At 48.9% G+C, this 17,364-nt stretch overlaps 1 protein-coding gene across 1 annotated transcript; it reads left to right on the forward strand.

Annotated features, from left to right (window-relative positions):
• Positions 1-3,339: 3,339 nt before the first annotated feature.
• Positions 3,340-12,072, forward strand: TAB1 (TGF-beta activated kinase 1 (MAP3K7) binding protein 1). The gene is made up of 11 exons (XM_005527635.2): positions 3,340-3,390; positions 4,155-4,291; positions 4,481-4,634; positions 5,229-5,315; positions 5,871-6,009; positions 6,489-6,602; positions 8,973-9,084; positions 9,188-9,332; positions 9,715-9,937; positions 10,224-10,380; positions 11,389-12,072. The coding sequence occupies exons 1-11, from the start codon at positions 3,358-3,360 to the stop codon at positions 11,594-11,596; spliced, it is 1,509 nt and encodes a 502-aa protein (XP_005527692.1). The 5' UTR covers positions 3,340-3,357; the 3' UTR covers positions 11,597-12,072.
• The last annotated feature ends 5,292 nt before the right edge of the window (positions 12,073-17,364 follow it).

The following is a 17,364-nucleotide window of genomic DNA, read 5'->3' on the forward strand; positions in this document are numbered from 1 at the left end:
CAGCAGCTGAGCAGTGGCCATGCTTCTTCCTTTCCTGCAGAGAAAACTTCCATAAAAACAGGAAGGCAGCAGTACAGCTTGTCACCAGGAACTCTGTGTGTATAATCCCTAGCTCTGGGGACAGAGAAAATGGGAGATTACAAAAAGAGAGAGGGAGGAACGAGAAATGTGGGAATTTAACATGAGAGGGAGAGCTGTGTATCTGGTAGCCACTGAATCATATAATTCATTTACTTGTGCATGGATGGTGAGGTTCAGTGACCAATGTCCTGCATTCCTGGGGAGATCTTGGCTGCACGGGAATACAGCACAGCAATTTCTGAGAGGATTTGCAGAAAGTAAGAAGCATAAATAGAGGTTAAAATAAGTTTGATCAATACAGCCAGCAGAAACTTGGTGCACTATTTCATCTTTCAAGTGCTGCATAAAGCTTTCAATGACCAGACATTAATGGAGCAGCTTACCAGCTTCTGTAACACTTTCCTTTGGAGGACTGTGAAATGCTGGACAAACACATATTTAATGCTGCAAATGGCCTCATTTGCTAAAATCTACTATTTACTTTTTTCCTAAGTCAAGTAGCTAATTGACTTGCTCAAGGCTAGGGCAGAAGCTCAGTGACAGAACCACAGGAATATCCAGGCAGAATCTGGCACAAGTATTTTCACCAAGAAAAAAATGCTTTGCACCAGGTCTGCATTCCAGAGCAAACTGGCAGGAAAAAGATAAACTCAAATGACAAAGATCAGTGAGTACGAGCTAAAGCCAGATATTTAAATTAGGAACTGGGCACATTTTTAACTGCAAGATGTGACAAGCCATTGTACAAACAAGGGAAGTGGCACATTTTCTATCTTGTATCTTTAGGAATGTTGTTTTGCTCTCTCATTGACTTCACATTCTGCCTTATCACATTCTCACACAGACTCTGCTCTTGTTAGTCTCAAAAGGACTCACTTATGGATAGAAGAAGACAGAAATGTCTCCTGAATTCCCAGTCCTGCAATGCAATATGTACTGACAGTCTCTGGGCACACCCAAAGCCTTGCTGATTTCAGTGTCGCTCTGAGCAAGGACAGAGTCTGACTGTGCTCATCAAGGTGCATGACTGCAACCTTCAATGGCATTAAATAACCATAAGCTGCTGCTGCAATGCTGAAAAAGTGTCATCCTGTTTTAAAGCAAAGACACTTGCCTGTAGCTTTTTAATGACACGGACAATGCTGTGCTATGCGTTTTTCTGCAGCACTGGGAATTCTTCTTTTGATACTGGCAAGAAAACAAATTTTTGTCAGTACTAAATCTGTCCATCTTACTTCTAATACAGACTTCAGATCTATTCCTATAATTATTTGTACCTATTCACAGCTTTACCCACAGGAGTACTCTGAATGACATCACTGAGACTGAGCTTATACAGAAGCCTAATAAACCTGAGGAAAATATATGTAGACCCACGTTCTAAATATAGCATTTTCTTCTATCTTTGCGTAATATAAGCTTTTATAAAAGTAATTCTGCCAGTGTACCTAATTCTGCTTGAATGTGTGTATATTAGTGAGCCTTGCATGAAGGGGAAGGATCTGTAATCTTTGTGTATTTTGAAGAAAGAAATGTAACAAAACAATAGACAAAGGATTTACAGGAAAGGAAGCTGGGAATCCTCTGGCAGAAACCCCTGCAGCAAAAGCCATCATTCCATAGAATGAGGTTAATTAACTGGCAATTATTTCTGAAGTGCATCTGAATCTAATATGTCTGCTCCAAAGATGTCATTAGAAGTGTATCAAGCCACTGCTGGAAGTCAAGACTATTTAACACTCCCACCCTCACCACAGCTGCACTGCTACCCATGACTGAAACTGCACGTCTCTCATGTTGGAGCCCCTGCAGCCACAATACACACAGGGAATACACAGGGCTCTTCCCCAAGCCCTTGCTGCCACAGCCTGACTACTGGCCATCACTCACATTAAGAAACGCCATTCACGCTCCTGAAGGGCTCTTCTGCTGACTTAGACTATTGAGAAAGCAGTGAGATTGAATCTTGTGTCTCCCCTCCTCCCCCAGCCGAGCTGATTCAATGGAAACAGCCTGTGTCTGCCAAGGATGGATCTTAAATAAGAGCAAAATCAGTGATCTCTGCTTTTGTCTGTATTGCTCAGGCAGGCACACAAGTGATTTTTACTGTTGTGCCTGTGACTACCAAGAACTGCTCCAAACGGCGCTGAGGATTGAGAACCACTTGTCATCTGTCCTAGACACCTTCCTACTGCTTCCCTGAGGACATGGTCCAACTACATCCTTGTTATGGCCTGCAAAAGAGGGAGGGGAAGTGCAGGACACAGACTTGACAAGCTGAGACATATGGATGCCATGGATGCAGTGCCTATGGAACAGGGTGCAGCTGAGAGCTGGTACCTGGGCCGAGTCTTCCCTAGAGGTTGCTTGGAACATGATGCACTACTAAGAAAACCATTTCAACACCAGGCTACCTCAGGGCTCTCTTGCACTCAGGGTGAGCCCATTTCACAGGATCCAGGATTCACAGTATCAATTGCACCTCAAGGACTGTGTTTTCAGCCCCTCACTTTAAAAAGGTCATTGAGATGCTGGAGCAGGTCCAGCAAAAGGCAACAAGGCTTGTGAAAGATCTATAAAACACATCCTATGTGGAGCAGCTGAGGGACCTGGGTTTTTTTAGTCTAAAGAGGAGGCTAAGGAAGGACCTCATTGTTCTCTAAAACACGTGAAAAGAGGTTGTAGTGAGGTGAGGGCCGGTCTCTTCTACTGTGCCTGCAGTAAGAGAACTAGAGGAAATGGCTTTAAGCTGAGACAGGGGAGATTCAGATTAGATATTAGACATTTTTTTCCCCACTGTTTTGGTGGAATAGGCTGAATTCTGTTCAGGCATTGGAACAGGCTGCCCACGGAGGTGATGGGGTCACCATCCCTGGGGGTGTTTAAGCAGCATCTGATTTGGCTTAGGGCTTACAGTGGCAGTGCTGGGTGGACAGTCGGACTGGACGATGTCAAACGCCTCTCCCAACCCCGATGATCCCATGATTGTGTATGATCCTCACAACCCTGCCCCTCTTTCCTCTCCCTCCACACACACACCCGCTGGCAGCGGCGGCCAACAGGTGCTTCTTTCTCACACACTTGAAGGTCACGGGTAAGAAATGGAACTGCCTGCACCCCGCCTAGAGCAGAAGGAAGCTGTAAGGACAGGTAAATTTCCCAGCGCTCCAGCTCCGAGCGCTCTCCTCGGGCCCTGCCCGGCGCCGCCTCACGCGGGGGCGGGGCCTGAGCGGGCCCGAGCTGTGGCGGGCGGGAGGCGGCCGCTCCCGCTCCAAGATGGCGGCACAGAGGAGGAGTCTGCTGCAGAGTGTGAGTGGCATCTTCCCCCCCTCCGTGCACACGCACCCCCCCAGGTGGGTGCGAGGGAGTCCCCGGGCCTCCTCCTCACCCGCCCCCCGCGCTGCCGTGTGGGAAGGGGGAGGTTCCCCCGCCGTGGGGCGGTGGGGTGCTGCTGTGCCGCCCGCTGTGCCGTCTGAGGGCAGGGGGTCCCGGGCGGCGGAGGTCCGTGCGTGGTCAGCGATCCGCACGCTGGGCTGACCGGCCGCTCTGCAGCGCACGGTGGGCGACAGGTGGCTGCGGGGGCCGTGCCAGTGCTGCGGGCGTCGGGGTGCCCCGCTGTGTCAGGGGGCAGCTGGCTCGGCTTTGCAGGCCGAGCGGGAGATGGCGGGCCCGGGGATGTCTGTCTGATTGCTGGCTGCAGCAGCAGGCCCCAGTCCCTTGTCCTGCTTGAGTAGTCCTGGGAGAATCCAGAGCTTTCCCTGCCCTCCCGTGCCAGGGGTGCCTGAGGATCTGATTCACCATCGGAATAGCTAAGCTAATGCCGTGGAGTGCAAAACTTGAGCGCAAATTTCGCGTCTGGTTTCTTGTTAACAAGAGCCGAAGTGCAGCCAGAGCTTAGCTTCAGAGGGAAGGGATGTGGTAAGCGATGCTGTTCTCCAGCGGGGAAATGCGGAGTTATTGGCAGTGCTACTAGTTAGCAAAGTAGGGGTGGACTGGTAACCTGTACAGGACCTTGATCCTCACTTCATGATGCTTGGGGTTTACATGGTCTGTTTCCTGTTCCTCTCTGCCAGGAACAGCAGCCCAGTTGGACAGATGACTTACCATCCTGCCATCTCTCTGGGGTGGGCTCAGCTCCAAACCGTTCCTACAGTGCAGATGGCAAGGGGACAGAGTGTCACCCCTTGGAAGATAACTGGTTAAAATTCAGGTAAGTGGGTTGCACCTGGGACACCAACTCCTGCTGGCACAAGAGCAGGTAAAAGAGGTATTTAGTTTGTCACAGGATGTGGAAAAAGAGGGTGGGGCCTGAACATGCAAGAGGTGTCTGTGGGAACTTGCTACTGGTATCTATGCCTTGCAGTGATCTGTGACCTCTTTGATTCTACCCTCTTGGCAGGAGCGAGAACAACTGCTACCTCTATGGTGTCTTCAATGGTTATGATGGCAACCGAGTCACCAACTTTGTGGGTCAGAGGCTCTCTGCAGAACTGCTGCTGGGCCAGCTCCATGCAGATCACAGCGATGCTGATGTGCGTCGAGTTCTGCTGCAGGTAAAGAAGCTCTGAGTGGGAGCAGCTCCTGCTTCTTGCACTACCCACCTCCTCTTTGCCATCAGGGGAGCAGCATCTGATTTCTGTGGGGGTTGGAAACATCTGGTGGTTGCAGTTGCACTCATCCTGAGCATCTGTAGTGCTTTGTTTCACTCCTGCCTCATCCCATCTGTCCCCTGGCTCCGTCAGCACAGTTCTTAGAGCTCTTCAGGAAGCTGCAGCCAGTCTTCCCTGGATGTGTAGGAACAAGTTAGCCTATGAAGGAGATGACAGTGAGTGAAGGAGAGAACTTAATGTGTGGGGAGATGGATTTGTGAGTGTGCTTTCTTGAGTGACAGGATCAACACACAAGATCAGATAGGTCTCTGACATTGCTGTGAATGTTATTTTTATGGTGTTTTGAGTTGTTGCAGTTTGTTTTTACAAGCTGTTAACTAGTTGTGCTGAAACAATTGTGTTTCAATGTGCTGTAGTGGTCCTTGAAAATCTGTATGTACAGTGATTATGAGCTGGTCTTAGAGAGGTGAGGATGGGTTGCCTCAAAGTCTGTAGGCATTGGATAAGAGGTTAGCTTCTCTTTATGGACTTTTTTAGGCTTTTGATGTGGTGGAAAGAAGTTTCCTGGAGTCCATTGATGATGCCTTGGCAGAGAAGGCCAGCCTGCAGTCTCAGCTACCAGAGGTAATGTACCCTTAAGAGTAGAGCTTGCTGGAGGTCCCACCTTTCAGCTTGCTGGATGAGGTTTGGGCATATTAGTCAGTTTGATCCAAAGGAGGCTGTAAGTGAAAGTTACATGGTTCTCTTCTGGAATCTTGCATGAAGTGAAGCTAGTGCCTTAGTCCATTTCCCAGATTTCCCCCTGTTCATACTGGCACTGCTTAGACCTGGCATTGTTTATCTGAGTACAGAACTGAGTGTATCACAGAGAGGAGTTCAGCCTGTACGTGTGGCTCTTCCAGGACAAAGCCATGCAGATGAGAGGAAAGGCCTCAAATTTGCGCAGCATCTGGGCAAATATGGGCTCCATTCTTCAAGTGTACTGGGCTGTCCTCTCCAGAATGACGTCAAAGCTGTGTCATTTGCTAGGATTGAACAGGAAATTTTATGTCTTGTACAGGCATGACACAAGGCTAAGATTTGTCAAGATGAGTTCCATCCCTACAGAATTTTTATTCCAGCTGTGATTTCTGTGTTGTGGACTGTGCATTTAAGCTTCTCCCTCATTTTGGCTTCCAGGGCGTCCCTCACCACCAGCTCCCTCCTCAGTACCAGAAGATTGTAGAGAGACTGAAAGTTGTAGAGCAGGAGATCTCTGGAGGAGCCATGGCTATTGTGGCTGTTGTTCTCAACAACAAGCTCTACATCGCCAATGTGGGTGAGTTGTTTTTTGTCAGTGGCTCAGTCTCAGAATTCCTGAGGATGGCAGGGGTTCTAGGAAGTAAAAGAAATTTGAGTGTGGGGGAGAGTGTCTTTGGTCTGTGGCCAAGCAGCAATATACTTGCTACTTACACAAGCACTTGAAATCAGCCTGACTCTACATCCCTGCAGATGTTGGCTGATGTGGTGCATGTGGCTAAAGAACAGAGGGGAAAGGGGTTGAGAGGAGTAGTGCAGGTTCACTGACAAATAGGGAACTTTCTCGGGAAGTAGCGGCTCAGGTCTGGATGGAGAGCTGCCTAGCCGGCCCACTATGCTGCTAGCAAGGCTGCCTTTTGGAGACCATGATGAGACAGTACATGAGCCTTTCTCTTCTTTTCTGTCTTTATTCCCATCTCTGTTCCTTTTCCCTTTGGATATGTTCTCCCTGTTAACGGCAGGACTATCTGGTGCCTCATCTCGCTGCTCCCACTGCAGGTACCAATCGGGCACTGCTGTGCAAGTCCACGGTGGACGGGCTGCAGGTGACCCAGCTCAACGTGGACCATACGACAGAGAATGAAGACGAACTTTTTCGCTTCTCTCAGCTGGGTGAGTTTTTGGGTTTCGTGTTCTTAGCTGAGAACATTGCACGACTGTTTATCTGGGACCAAGAATGACTTAAGCCACGGGAACAATAAATAACCATAAAAAGAAGCTTACTGTGTTTCCAGATGATAAGTTTGGTGCTTTCTTTTTGTGCCTTTTTAGCCATTCTGGGGCTACAGGGTAAGTAAGCTCATCTCACTGACCCAGCAGAAAACTACACTTTTGTTTCAAGTTTTGAGTGTTAGTTTTGTGTCCAGCTGCCAAAGTGGCATTGATTTGCCCTCCAGCTGTTGCTGTAGTCGATAGGAAGGCAGGAGTGGAAGCACAGAGCCAGAGGGTAGAAGTGAAGTAGACAATGTATGACGGCTCCTGTGGAGGCAAACCACAGTTATGCTGCTTTAAGTTCTGTGTGATGTCTCACCCTCAGGATGGTACATTTCAATTTGTCTTTGTACGAGCTGCTGCTGAAAAAAAGCAGCTTCACTTCAGACAGAGCCAGGCCAAGCATTGGCATTTACTCCTCTCACATCAGTAACTACTGAACTCTTAATGCTGACATTTTGCTTTAGGCAATTTCCCTTTTCCTTTACAGTGGTTGACATGTTTGCTTTCTTGGTCTAGAGCTAACCCAGACCCACTTGTGTGATTGCTGGTACCAAATTCTTCTTGTTGAGATATTTGGGTCCTGTACTTTCATTTAGGCAGACCTAAGGTGGCATTCTTCATTAGATTCACCTGGCAGATGTATTCTTATCGGGTGAGTCTGGTAATGTGTAATTTCTGCTGCTAGGTCTTGTTTTTTTCTATTTCTCTTTCATTGTCACTCCTACTCCTGCACTTGGGGTTACGTGCTGTGAAACAGAACACTGAATACAAGAATCCAGGGAATTACTACCAAAAATGCAGAATTTATCTGCAGTCCATGGGAAAACAGGGATCTGTTAGATGTACCAACCTTAACTTGGTGCAGCACTGGTGCTCCTGCCTACAGTGCCAGCAGAAGGAAGATCCTGTGGAACCAGACAGTGTGCACAGGCTGTTTCGGGGGCCCAAGGGAGGTTGTTTCTGGGCTAGCTTGAAGCACAGTGGTAAGAGGTAGTGGGGATAGCATCTGTCATGATGGTGCCTGTGCCACCCCTGTCTTGGGGGAAGGATGGGAGAGCTCTTGTGCTTTGTGGTTCTTCAGCCAGCACATCACAGCTTGTTCAGTGCCCTGGGAGAGTTGCTGTGATTTAGACATGACCTCTCTGGCATCCTGTGGGCCTCCCTGTGTTTGTGTCTGTCGATGGCATGTACCTCCCCTGCCAGGAGCTGGCAAATGAGCCAGGCTGTGTTGATGAGTCAGTTGTGGTCTGCAGCAGATGGAGGACTTGTGTCTTACTGCTGGGGTAGGTGTGGAGCCATCTGTGCAGTGAGGCTTGCTTTGGCTCAACGGGAGAATTTCAGCTGGACCCCTGCCTTCACCTTGTACCGAGGACAATCATCCTTAGATAAAATCTTGGTGTTTTGGCTGATTGCTCTAGGTATAATGAGGAAGGGGGGTTGCCAGAACAGACCAGGTAAGTGGATCAACTGCTCCAAGTCCTGCCTCAAGTAGTAGCAGCACTCAGATGGTCCCTGTTAGAACCTTCCTCTAGATGGGATTACTTCCTAGGCCCTGCCAGAGCTATATCACCATAAGTTTATTTAAATAAATACTTGTTTGATCATTGTTCTTATTTTAGGAGTAGCCCACATCAATTTGAGCACTTGAGCAAATTCAGTGCCTCTTGTAGATAGTTCTCCTTTTCTCAGAATCACAACATGGGTAAGGTTGGAAGGGGCCACCATGGGTCATCTGGTCCAAGCTCCTGCTCAAGGAGGGTCATCCCTGAGCACATTGTTATTCAAGATACTCAGTTCAGTTTCTTGTTAGTGAAATTGCCATGTGGAGCTTAGGAACAGGGGTCAGTTAGAGGTGGTAGAAAAAGCAGAATCCTTCACATATGTTTTCCTGATTCCTGCCTTCTCCTCCCATCACACAGTCCAGAGCTGACAGGCGCAGATGTTCCGCTGCCTTTTCGGCAAATGCCTGTGCAGCCAGGCCAGCTGCTGCTGGTGGCTTTGGACCAGGATGTGGGCTTTGTCTCAGGGCCAACTGTTGCACTCAGAGTATGCCTGCTGGGTTGTGTGTGTTTCCTTCCCAGCTTGGAACTAATGAAAAGGTGTCCCTTGGAACATAGCTATTCCTTTTCTCCCTCTTTAGCTCCTGATGATTCTTCGGTGTCTCGTTTTGTCTTACAGTTCTGTGTAACTGTGGATATTTCTTTTCTCAGAGGAAGTTCTGCAACTTTCACAAAGTTAATGAAGCATTTTTGGTTTTCGATCTGGCAGGCTTGGATGCAGGAAAAATAAAACAAGTGGGAACTATTCGTGGGCAGGAAAGCACTCGGCGCATTGGAGATTACAAAGTCAAATACGGCTATACGGATATTGAACTCCTCAGGTCAGAAAAACTCAGCTGTGGGGTTTTAAGCCCTCCTTTTCTTCATCATCACTCCATTCTCACCTACATCACCATTAAATGCTAAATTACTGTCTCTTTCCAGTGCTGCTAAATCTAAGCCCATCATAGCAGAGCCTGAAATCCACGGAGGGCACTCGCTGGATGGGGTGACGGGCTTCTTGGTGCTCATGTCGGAAGGGCTCTACAAAGCGCTGGAGGCAGCTCATGGGCCTGGGCAGGCCAACCAGGTGAGCCTCCTCACAAGGGAGACATTCTCGTTTCTATTGACTCACTCCAGCAGTGTCAGCTGCTCTCATACAGGCTGCCCTCCTCATCTGCTGTCAGTGCTGGCCAGGCTGAATGCCTGTGCCACCCCATTCCAGTCTAATGATATGGGAGCTGCTTTGCCAAGCCAGTTCTTCTAGGCAGCTGCCTGTCCCTTAGGAGTAGTAGCCCACTAAAGGGAGTGGGATGACTCAAGGCACAAAAGCACAATATCAGCAGGTAAGCATCACAGTCAGATGAGTTGCCATAAAAACTCTTAGATCAGATGGCAGGAAAAGGTTTCCTCCAAAATCTCCTAGAAATCTTTCCTCTGGTGACTTTTTTTTTTTTCCTTTCTGTGCCCAGGAAATTGCAGCCATGATAGCCACAGAGTTTGCCAAACAGACGTCACTGGATGCTGTGGCACAAGCAGTGGTGGACCGGGTTAAGCGCATTCACTGTGACACTTTTGCCAGTGGTGGGGAGCGGTCCAAGTTCTGTCCCCGTCACGAAGACATGACACTCCTTGTAAGGAATTTTGGGTACCCCCTGGGTGAGATGAGCCAGCCCACGCTGACACCAACGCAAGGTGTGTTGGGGAGAGAATGAAACGTAATGGGGTGAGGAAGATGAGATCTCTTTATTGATCCAGCACTTGCCTCACATTGGGACAGGAGGTAGTTGGTGTAGAAGGAATTTTCTTACTAAACAGATTATTGGCTTTTGAGATGTGGAATCTGTGACAATTTGACAGGATACAGTACAGCATCAAGGGCACTTTGATACAAATTTTTGGGGTTTTTTGCTGCTGTGCTGCACCCTCAGTTGCTCATGTCTGAACTGCATTTTACAGTTTCTGTTTTCTCCCTTCTCAGGAGGCCGTGTCTACCCAGTCTCTGTGCCATATTCCAGCTCCCAAAGCACGAGCAAGACAAGTGTCACGCTGTCTCTTGTCATGCCTTCTCAAGGCCAGATGGTCAATGGTGCCCACAGCAGCTCAACTCTGGATGAAGCCACCCCCACCCTCACTAAGTAAAGTCCTGCTCTCTTGCTTCCCACAGTTTTCCCTGCACCTCAAGCTGTACGAAGTGGTTGAAAAGCAGAGACAGCTGTTAGTTACCTGTCAGTCAGTTCCTTATCTGGAGCGTGCTCCCCCCCACACTACAGTATTGACAGTCAGCATAATGTGTTAGCTGGAAAGCGGCTGTGTGAGGAGTGGGAATGAGTGAAACAGCAGCTCTGAAGCCAGCTCTGGCGACAAGCCTTGGGAGCAGCATCTGCTGCTGTTGGTGGAGGGCAGTGAGCAGCCCTTTTCTTTAGATCTCATGTGCCAAGTGTGTTGGGTGCTGTGCACAGAGGGAGTGTGGGTGCCCTTCATTTCAGCAAGGAGGAGGGATTATGCAGGTCACCTGTAAGGCTCTTGGAGAGGCTGCGCTGCTGAAGTTGATTTGCTTACAGGCACAGACAAGGAAAAAAAAGTGGGTAAAGCTTAGAACTGGGTCCTCTTTGGGTCCACTCTGCAGGGTCATACTAGTTAGTGGCTGTGGTTTAGGTGGGCCCTTGGCACTGCACGGTGTGTACACACTGCACAGTGAAGAAGTTCTGTGGGTATTGTGCTCTGTAGCTCCAGCAACAATGAGGCTGACGCACTAGAGCTGCTTTGGCTGCAGCACAGGTCATGCAAGAATAGCTTTCCTCGCTGCCAGACTCTTCCCGTAAAGCTCATACTGTTCTGGGTATGGGGAGGCCAGCAGAGTGCATGCCTGGTTTTTTACTGCTTCCTCTCTGTTCCTCAGATGCCTGGTTGTACTTAAGGCCTTCCAGTTAATGTGAATCAGATACCTTTGGTGGAGAACCAAATTCCAATCAGTTCTCGACACTTTTAGTGCTCTCATAGAGCACATGACTGCAACTTTTTACCTGTCGGCTAGGACAGCTTGATCTGTGAAGAAACTGGTGCTTGTTCTGGCGCTTTTCCTGTCCAGTGCCTCAGGTGGAGTAGAATAAAGATGTTTATGTTCTCTCTTTTTCCCTCCTTAGCCAAAGCCCGACAGTGACGCTGCAGTCGACCAATACTCACACGCAGAGCAGCAGCTCGAGTTCAGATGGAGGTCTCTTCCGCTCCCGACCCACCCACTCGCTCCAGCCAGATGAGGATGGGCGTGTGGAGCCCTACGTGGATTTTGCAGAGTTTTACCGGCTTTGGAACATGGACCATGGCGAGCAGGGAGCACTGACTGTGTCCTAACGTGTATCTGCCTCCTGCAGACACCTTGTGCTCGTCTGTGTGAGCAAAGACTGAGGCAAGAGTGAGAGTGTTGCACTGAGGGCTGCGTTTGCCCAGAGCTGACTCCTAGCCAGGATGTGCTGCACACTGAGCAAGGGATCTCGTGCACTAGACACGTGTTGCCATGCTCCCAATCCTGCCCAGCCCTGGGACACCCTGGGAATATGGGAAGGGGTCTTGAATGCAGCCCTCACTGCAGGTTTTTGCGAATAAAGGTGTGGAGAGGGCTCCTTGTGGATCAGGCAGGAGTCGGGCCCATACGAAGGCTGCGTGTGTGTGCGTGTGTAGGTGTACACGTGTGTACCTGCGTGTGCGTGTGTGTGTGCTGTCATAATGTTTCCACAACTCAATTCATAATGCTGTGATTCCAGTGTTCAACTCCATAGAAGATACCTCTATTTTGCAGAATAAATAACTTATAGCTACAGTCACTGGCACCCATGTGGCTTGCTCTCTTCCTTATAATGTTGTGTGTGGGTGTGACAGCTCTTCCTGGTGAAACCTTCTATTCCTCCTGAACAGAGGGTTGCACCTTGCAGGAGGAAAGCTTCTGCTGAAAATGTGGCCTGAAGCCTTGCAGGTGACTTACAAGCATAAGCTCTTTGTCTACTTATTTCCTGAGCTTTGGCAGAGAATTATGGCTTAGAGTCAAACCCATAAATATGGGTTATTGTTTTACGTAGGTAAAATGCACGTTTTTTTCCCTTAATGTAGGCCATCTGGAAAGGTGTAGAGGGCAGGTAGAGTTTGTAATGAAGTTTGCCTGTACAAGCACCTGGTGCTGCGCAGCTGGAAGTCACAACTCTGTCGTGGTGCCTTGAAGATGCAGATGGGCACCCTCGCATCAGAGCGGGGTGGAGTGCAGCGAAGAGAGGAGTGTCCTGCTGGCTGCATACAGGAGCCCATCTTGCCTGGATTTGCTGGCCGAGGCGTCGGGATCACGGCAATCCTCCTCTTCAGTTCAGGTTTCTGACGGCAGGCGGCAAGCGAGGCTCTTCCCTCCCGGCTCCAGCCGTCCCCTGAGCCTGCCTCGCTCCCTGCGAGCCTTTCTCCGGCAAGCCCGGGAGGCCTCGGGGGTGACCCGCAGCACCTGGGACCTCTGGGGCTTTGCGATGAGGCACCAGGCAAAGCCAGGAGAGGGCTAGAGGGGATTAGAGGAGCAGGGGGAAGAGGAAGAACTGGCCGGGGTTCTTTCCTGCCTTTATATTTGCATCCAGGCTTGTCACTTTAGGAAGAAGGGGGATGAGAGTGGATTAGGGTGATGTAGCAGGGAATGCTGTAATTAAGGCCTGTGTGTAGCCAAGCCCTGATGTGTGGTGTGAAGGTTTGATGCACTTGCGTGGCATGCCAGCCTGGAAAGTAGGAGAGGAGGATTTATCCCTTTGGGTAAATGAAGTAGCACTGAGTGCCCAGAGGTAAGACCTGAGCTCACTGAGGAGTGTGTGGGCAGGATCAGAGCGGTGAGGAATGCCAGTTTCCTGGGAAGGCACAGCAGGAATCCCTTGTGGGTGGCTCTTTGCCGGTGCCCCCTCCAGGTCCCGCTGGCACAGCTTTGCCCTGTGGGATTCCGTGTGCTGCCGGACTGCCTGCAGAAGCTTGTGTTTCCCTTTCCCCCTGTAGCTCCCAGGGAGGCTGGGTGTGCTGAACGTGCCAGCACAGGCACCTCCTGTCGAGACCCTTCCAGCCCTGCCAGGGAGGTGACGCTCAGTGGCGTGGAGGCAAAGGCAGCTGAGTTGCGGGAGGTTTGGTGCTTTGTCCTCAAGGCTGAACATGGCAGGGGCTGGCAGCCTCTCAACCCTGTCTTCTGCCCTTGCCTCTGCCCTGCAAGGAGCAGAGAGTTCAGGTATCTGAACCCAGCCTGGCCTTGCCATCCAGGGCTGCTCCAAAATGTCATTTGACCTGGGGTCGTATCCTCCAGATTGTTGTGTGACTATTTAACAGGATAGTCTGATCCTGGTGTGGACTGAAATGGAGTTGAAAAGGTTTTGTCCTATTCTATGTTCCCTAACCTGGCACAGATCTCAATAGCTGTATAAACAAGTTTTTCTTGCTTATTCCCCCATCCCATTTATCTCTGGTATTTGTGAACTTATACTAAGAACTGTTCCAATGGGAAATATTCCAGCAAGTGGATGCTCCAGATAAAAGTTTAAGAGTTGCCAACACACTTATATAAAGCAGATCACGCAAAACAAACTGATCCTTAGGCATCATTACCAGTTTAGGAAGTACAAAAACATAAAGTGGGTAGGAGCGGGTGGATCACACTAAGCTGTGCCTGTACAGCCACTGGGAAAAAGATGAGGAAAGTAGGTTTTCTGTGCATGCTCTGTAAGCCATGGCTTAGGAGTCCAGGTCAAAGGAACAGACTGAACATTGTGTACAGGGGCAGGAGGCTCATGAGCCAATATTGGTATTCAACATTGTCCTCAGGGAGCGAGGGGAAGATGCAGGTTGTAACAAATGTGGAAAAACCTCCTTTCTCCTGCCCCTTTAAAATGAAGGAGTGGCTGGAAGAGGAGAGAACCAGAGCAAACTCTAGAGACAAAAGCGGGGGCCTTTTTGCATTGTAGTGAAATTCAAAACCACTAGAAATGTAAAGACCTAGACAGAGAAAAACAGTGCAGCTATGCTTCACAGGACTGCTGGAGAGAAGCTGGCAAATTAAGATCCGAATATGCGGGATAAGTTTGTCTGAAAGGCAGCTAATATTATTTTTCAAGAGCTATCCCCCTGCAAGATAAGGGTAGAAATGAGACATTCTATCTCCAGAAAATGTGAGTAGTGGGAATGCTTTGCTTGTTCTTGAGTTCTGGCTGAGAGTCACTAGTGGTACTCAGGCCAGTAAGACAGGCTTTTGGATGCCACCTAAAGCTGAGGTTCTCAGCATCTCTGTGGCTAAATGATCACTAGGGACCTCTTTATTTTATGCTCTCCATTAGCTGAACAGCACACCCATTTATAACAAAATCTTTAAATAGCAGAGAATAGCCAGGAAGGGTCATGGCCAGCAGTTAATGCTCAGCTCCAGTACATGGCCTGTGGGTAAGTCACACAGGGCTTGGGATTTCTTCAGCAGCCAAGGCATCAGCTGAAGCTAAGACAGGCTGGATTTTTCTCATTCACTTTGTTGCTTTTGTCACGCCTGAACTTTCCAACAGGGAAGAAGCATATGGTGAGTGAGTGCCACTTGATGCCACCAGTGCTCCCTGGATCATGCAAGGCTAATGCAGCATCCTCAACCAGAGTCCTTGCTCCCTCAGCTACCAAGCTCAGAAGAGGAAGGAATGTGTTCCTCTCCCCTCACCTCTTCTTTTCCTCACCACATTAAGGCTTTTAGTGTTAGGACATCCAAGAGTTTGTGGCACCACTGAAAAAATGCCACAATTGGCCTGGTGTCTTCTCAGGGTGGAGATAGCCATAGCTGAAGGGTGACTGCCTAAAAGATATAAATATAATTTAATTTGATAGATAACAGATAGTTGTTTATACAAAATAATCTGATTTTTCCTTCCTCAAAATGTCTGAGTAATTTAGAGTAATCCTGTACAGTTCATTACTTGAGTGACTCACCTTTCTCCAGTGAAGAGCATCACTGGCACCCTAAAACTTCCATGCCATTAACGTGAGTTGTAAATAAGCCGCTTGGGACAGGTTAGGTATTTTAAATTCTATAGCTCTTTCTGTAAGCATAGGAATGCTATTCAGAGCATTCTGGCAAAAATTCAGCATGAGTACTTATATTCTGCCAACTCCAATCTCCTCCTGGAGTTTCAAATGGATACGATATTTATCTTCACTTCCCGTCTTAACTATTGTGTGTTGTCACTGTAGGTTGCTAAACAACTGCTGTCTCATCGGTGGCTGTATTTTGCTGGCAAATAAAGTGAGCCCCATGTGCGTATGAACCATGAAGCTATTTGGAGCCCTTGCATAAGAACCCCAAGATACGTGTAAGCTGTTAATATTTATTATGTGGAGCTGAGAACATCACTGAAGATGGAGGGATTACAGAAACTGAGTTCAGGCTGCTGAACAGCCAGACAGAATGAAAGAGAAAACAGATGCCCTGAAGGAATAAGAGCAAAATGCATGAGGAATTTTCTGCATGCAGGATTAGACTCCAGTGGAGCATGGAAAGAAAAAGGCTAGGAATGCTCCAGAGAGCCAGGGCAGATAGGACAGAGGCAGCACTACAGCTTCTTGCTTGGAGGTGAATCTTGCCTTCCATGCTTCCCCCAAAGAGGCATCAGTTCACCCATGGGCTGGCTGGGTGCAAACAGCAGGAGTCCTGTGAGAAGGGACAAGGTGTTTCCAAGGCAGGTGAGAGAGGATTCGATCTTCTGGGATGTGCAATGCTTGGCCACTGGCCCTCAGGCTGCTAGGTGTTTCAAGAGTCTTCTAAGCTGTTTTCTCTTTTTGTCTCATCTCTCAAAAACAGCATGACCTAGAAACTCTGCATTTCTTCTGCTAGTTTTGCCTGAGCTGGGAAAAGAGTTTTTCTCTTCCTTAGAAAAAACAATTGATAGTGGAGAACAACACCAGGCCCTTTCTGCAGAGCAAGGTCCTCAGTGAACCAGCTGCTTTGATATCCAAAGGACTGGTAACAAGGGAAGTCAAGACTCAGAGAGTGAGAGGTTCTGGAAGGGCAGACAACCTCATACCTCCCACTCCAGAAGTTACAGAAATGCTTCTGCACAAAACCCATGTGGTTACTACAGCACTAAGGTCACCATCAGCCACCAAAATATCTTGGGAAGCCACTGTGGCTTATTTCGAAAAGCAGCCACAAGCCCAGTCATCTAAAACTGAGGTTCCTTGAGGTAGCTGGGCATTTCTGGACACACAGTTCAGAGTTCCCAACCAAAGTGAAAATGGGCAAAGGTGGCAGCCTCCAACCTCTGATGAGAGTTGGTTGCTTTGGAAAAATCAGGACTCCTTTCAAAGTAGTGGGATCAAAACGGAGCTATTAGTGGTTTCATGCCTCAGAGATTTGGAAAGTCCCTCACTCCAGCAGCTCCCACAGCAGCTGGCATTGAAGCACAACAGGTAGCTGCTCTTGTTTGCCTGTGTGCTCGGGGCTCCTCCTGCCTTTGTTGGTGCCAGAGCCCCTCGACGCCTGTCTTGGCTGCAAACCCACTCAGCAAAATGGCCAAAGGCCCGGTGCATCCATGACCTCTGGATGGTCAGGGTCCTGCTTGTACAGCTAGGGAGAGGGTTACCCTGTGCACATGGGTACAAGGGGAGGGGAGAGCCCCATGGCCTTGTCTCCATCAAATCTCCAGACCTGCTGTGCTAGGGCCACCTGTGCCAGGAAAGGGATTCCTCTGTGCCTAGTTTAGGCAAAGTGGAGAAAACTGGCTGGGTTACCTGGTGTAGCCTTGGCTAAAGGTTTGCTGTGGGTGCTGCTGCAGGGTGAGGGCAGAAACAGAAGCTCATCTCTAAATGGGCTTGCCAGGCACTGCTCATTGGTTCAGTGTGGAGGATGGCCCCAGCCCTGCAGACACTCGCTATGTAAGGAGAGAAGTGGCTCATCCCTCTCTTTGAAGCAAGAAACATATAGAGAAGCAGCTTCAGAGCTCACCCCTAAAATACTGACAGCTCTTAAATGCAAATGAGAGTCAGGCACTAAGGCAAAATAGGTTTTGATATGAATTCTTCATTCAGGTAGTTCAATAATTTACTGAACTCCCCACCCCTTAATCCAAATGAATTCTGGAACCAAATCT

Source organism: Pseudopodoces humilis, chromosome 5 (assembly GCF_049639895.1).
Source record: "Pseudopodoces humilis isolate 2021_Gansu_Grassland_sample_001 chromosome 5, ASM4963989v1, whole genome shotgun sequence".
Classification (NCBI taxonomy): domain Eukaryota; kingdom Metazoa; phylum Chordata; class Aves; order Passeriformes; family Paridae; genus Pseudopodoces; species Pseudopodoces humilis.

What these genes read in the sequence shown, in the direction of transcription:
- TAB1 (XM_005527635.2), top strand. Translation starts at nt 3,358, where the DNA reads ATGGCGGCACAGAGGAGGAGTCTGCTGCAGAGT. An exon ending in GCTCTACATCGCCAATGTGG is followed by an intron (nt 6,010 to 6,488) that starts GTGAGTTGTTTT and finishes CTCCCACTGCAG; the next exon opens with GTACCAATCGGGCACTGCTG. An exon ending in ACGGATATTGAACTCCTCAG is followed by an intron (nt 9,085 to 9,187) that starts GTCAGAAAAACT and finishes GTCTCTTTCCAG; the next exon opens with TGCTGCTAAATCTAAGCCCA.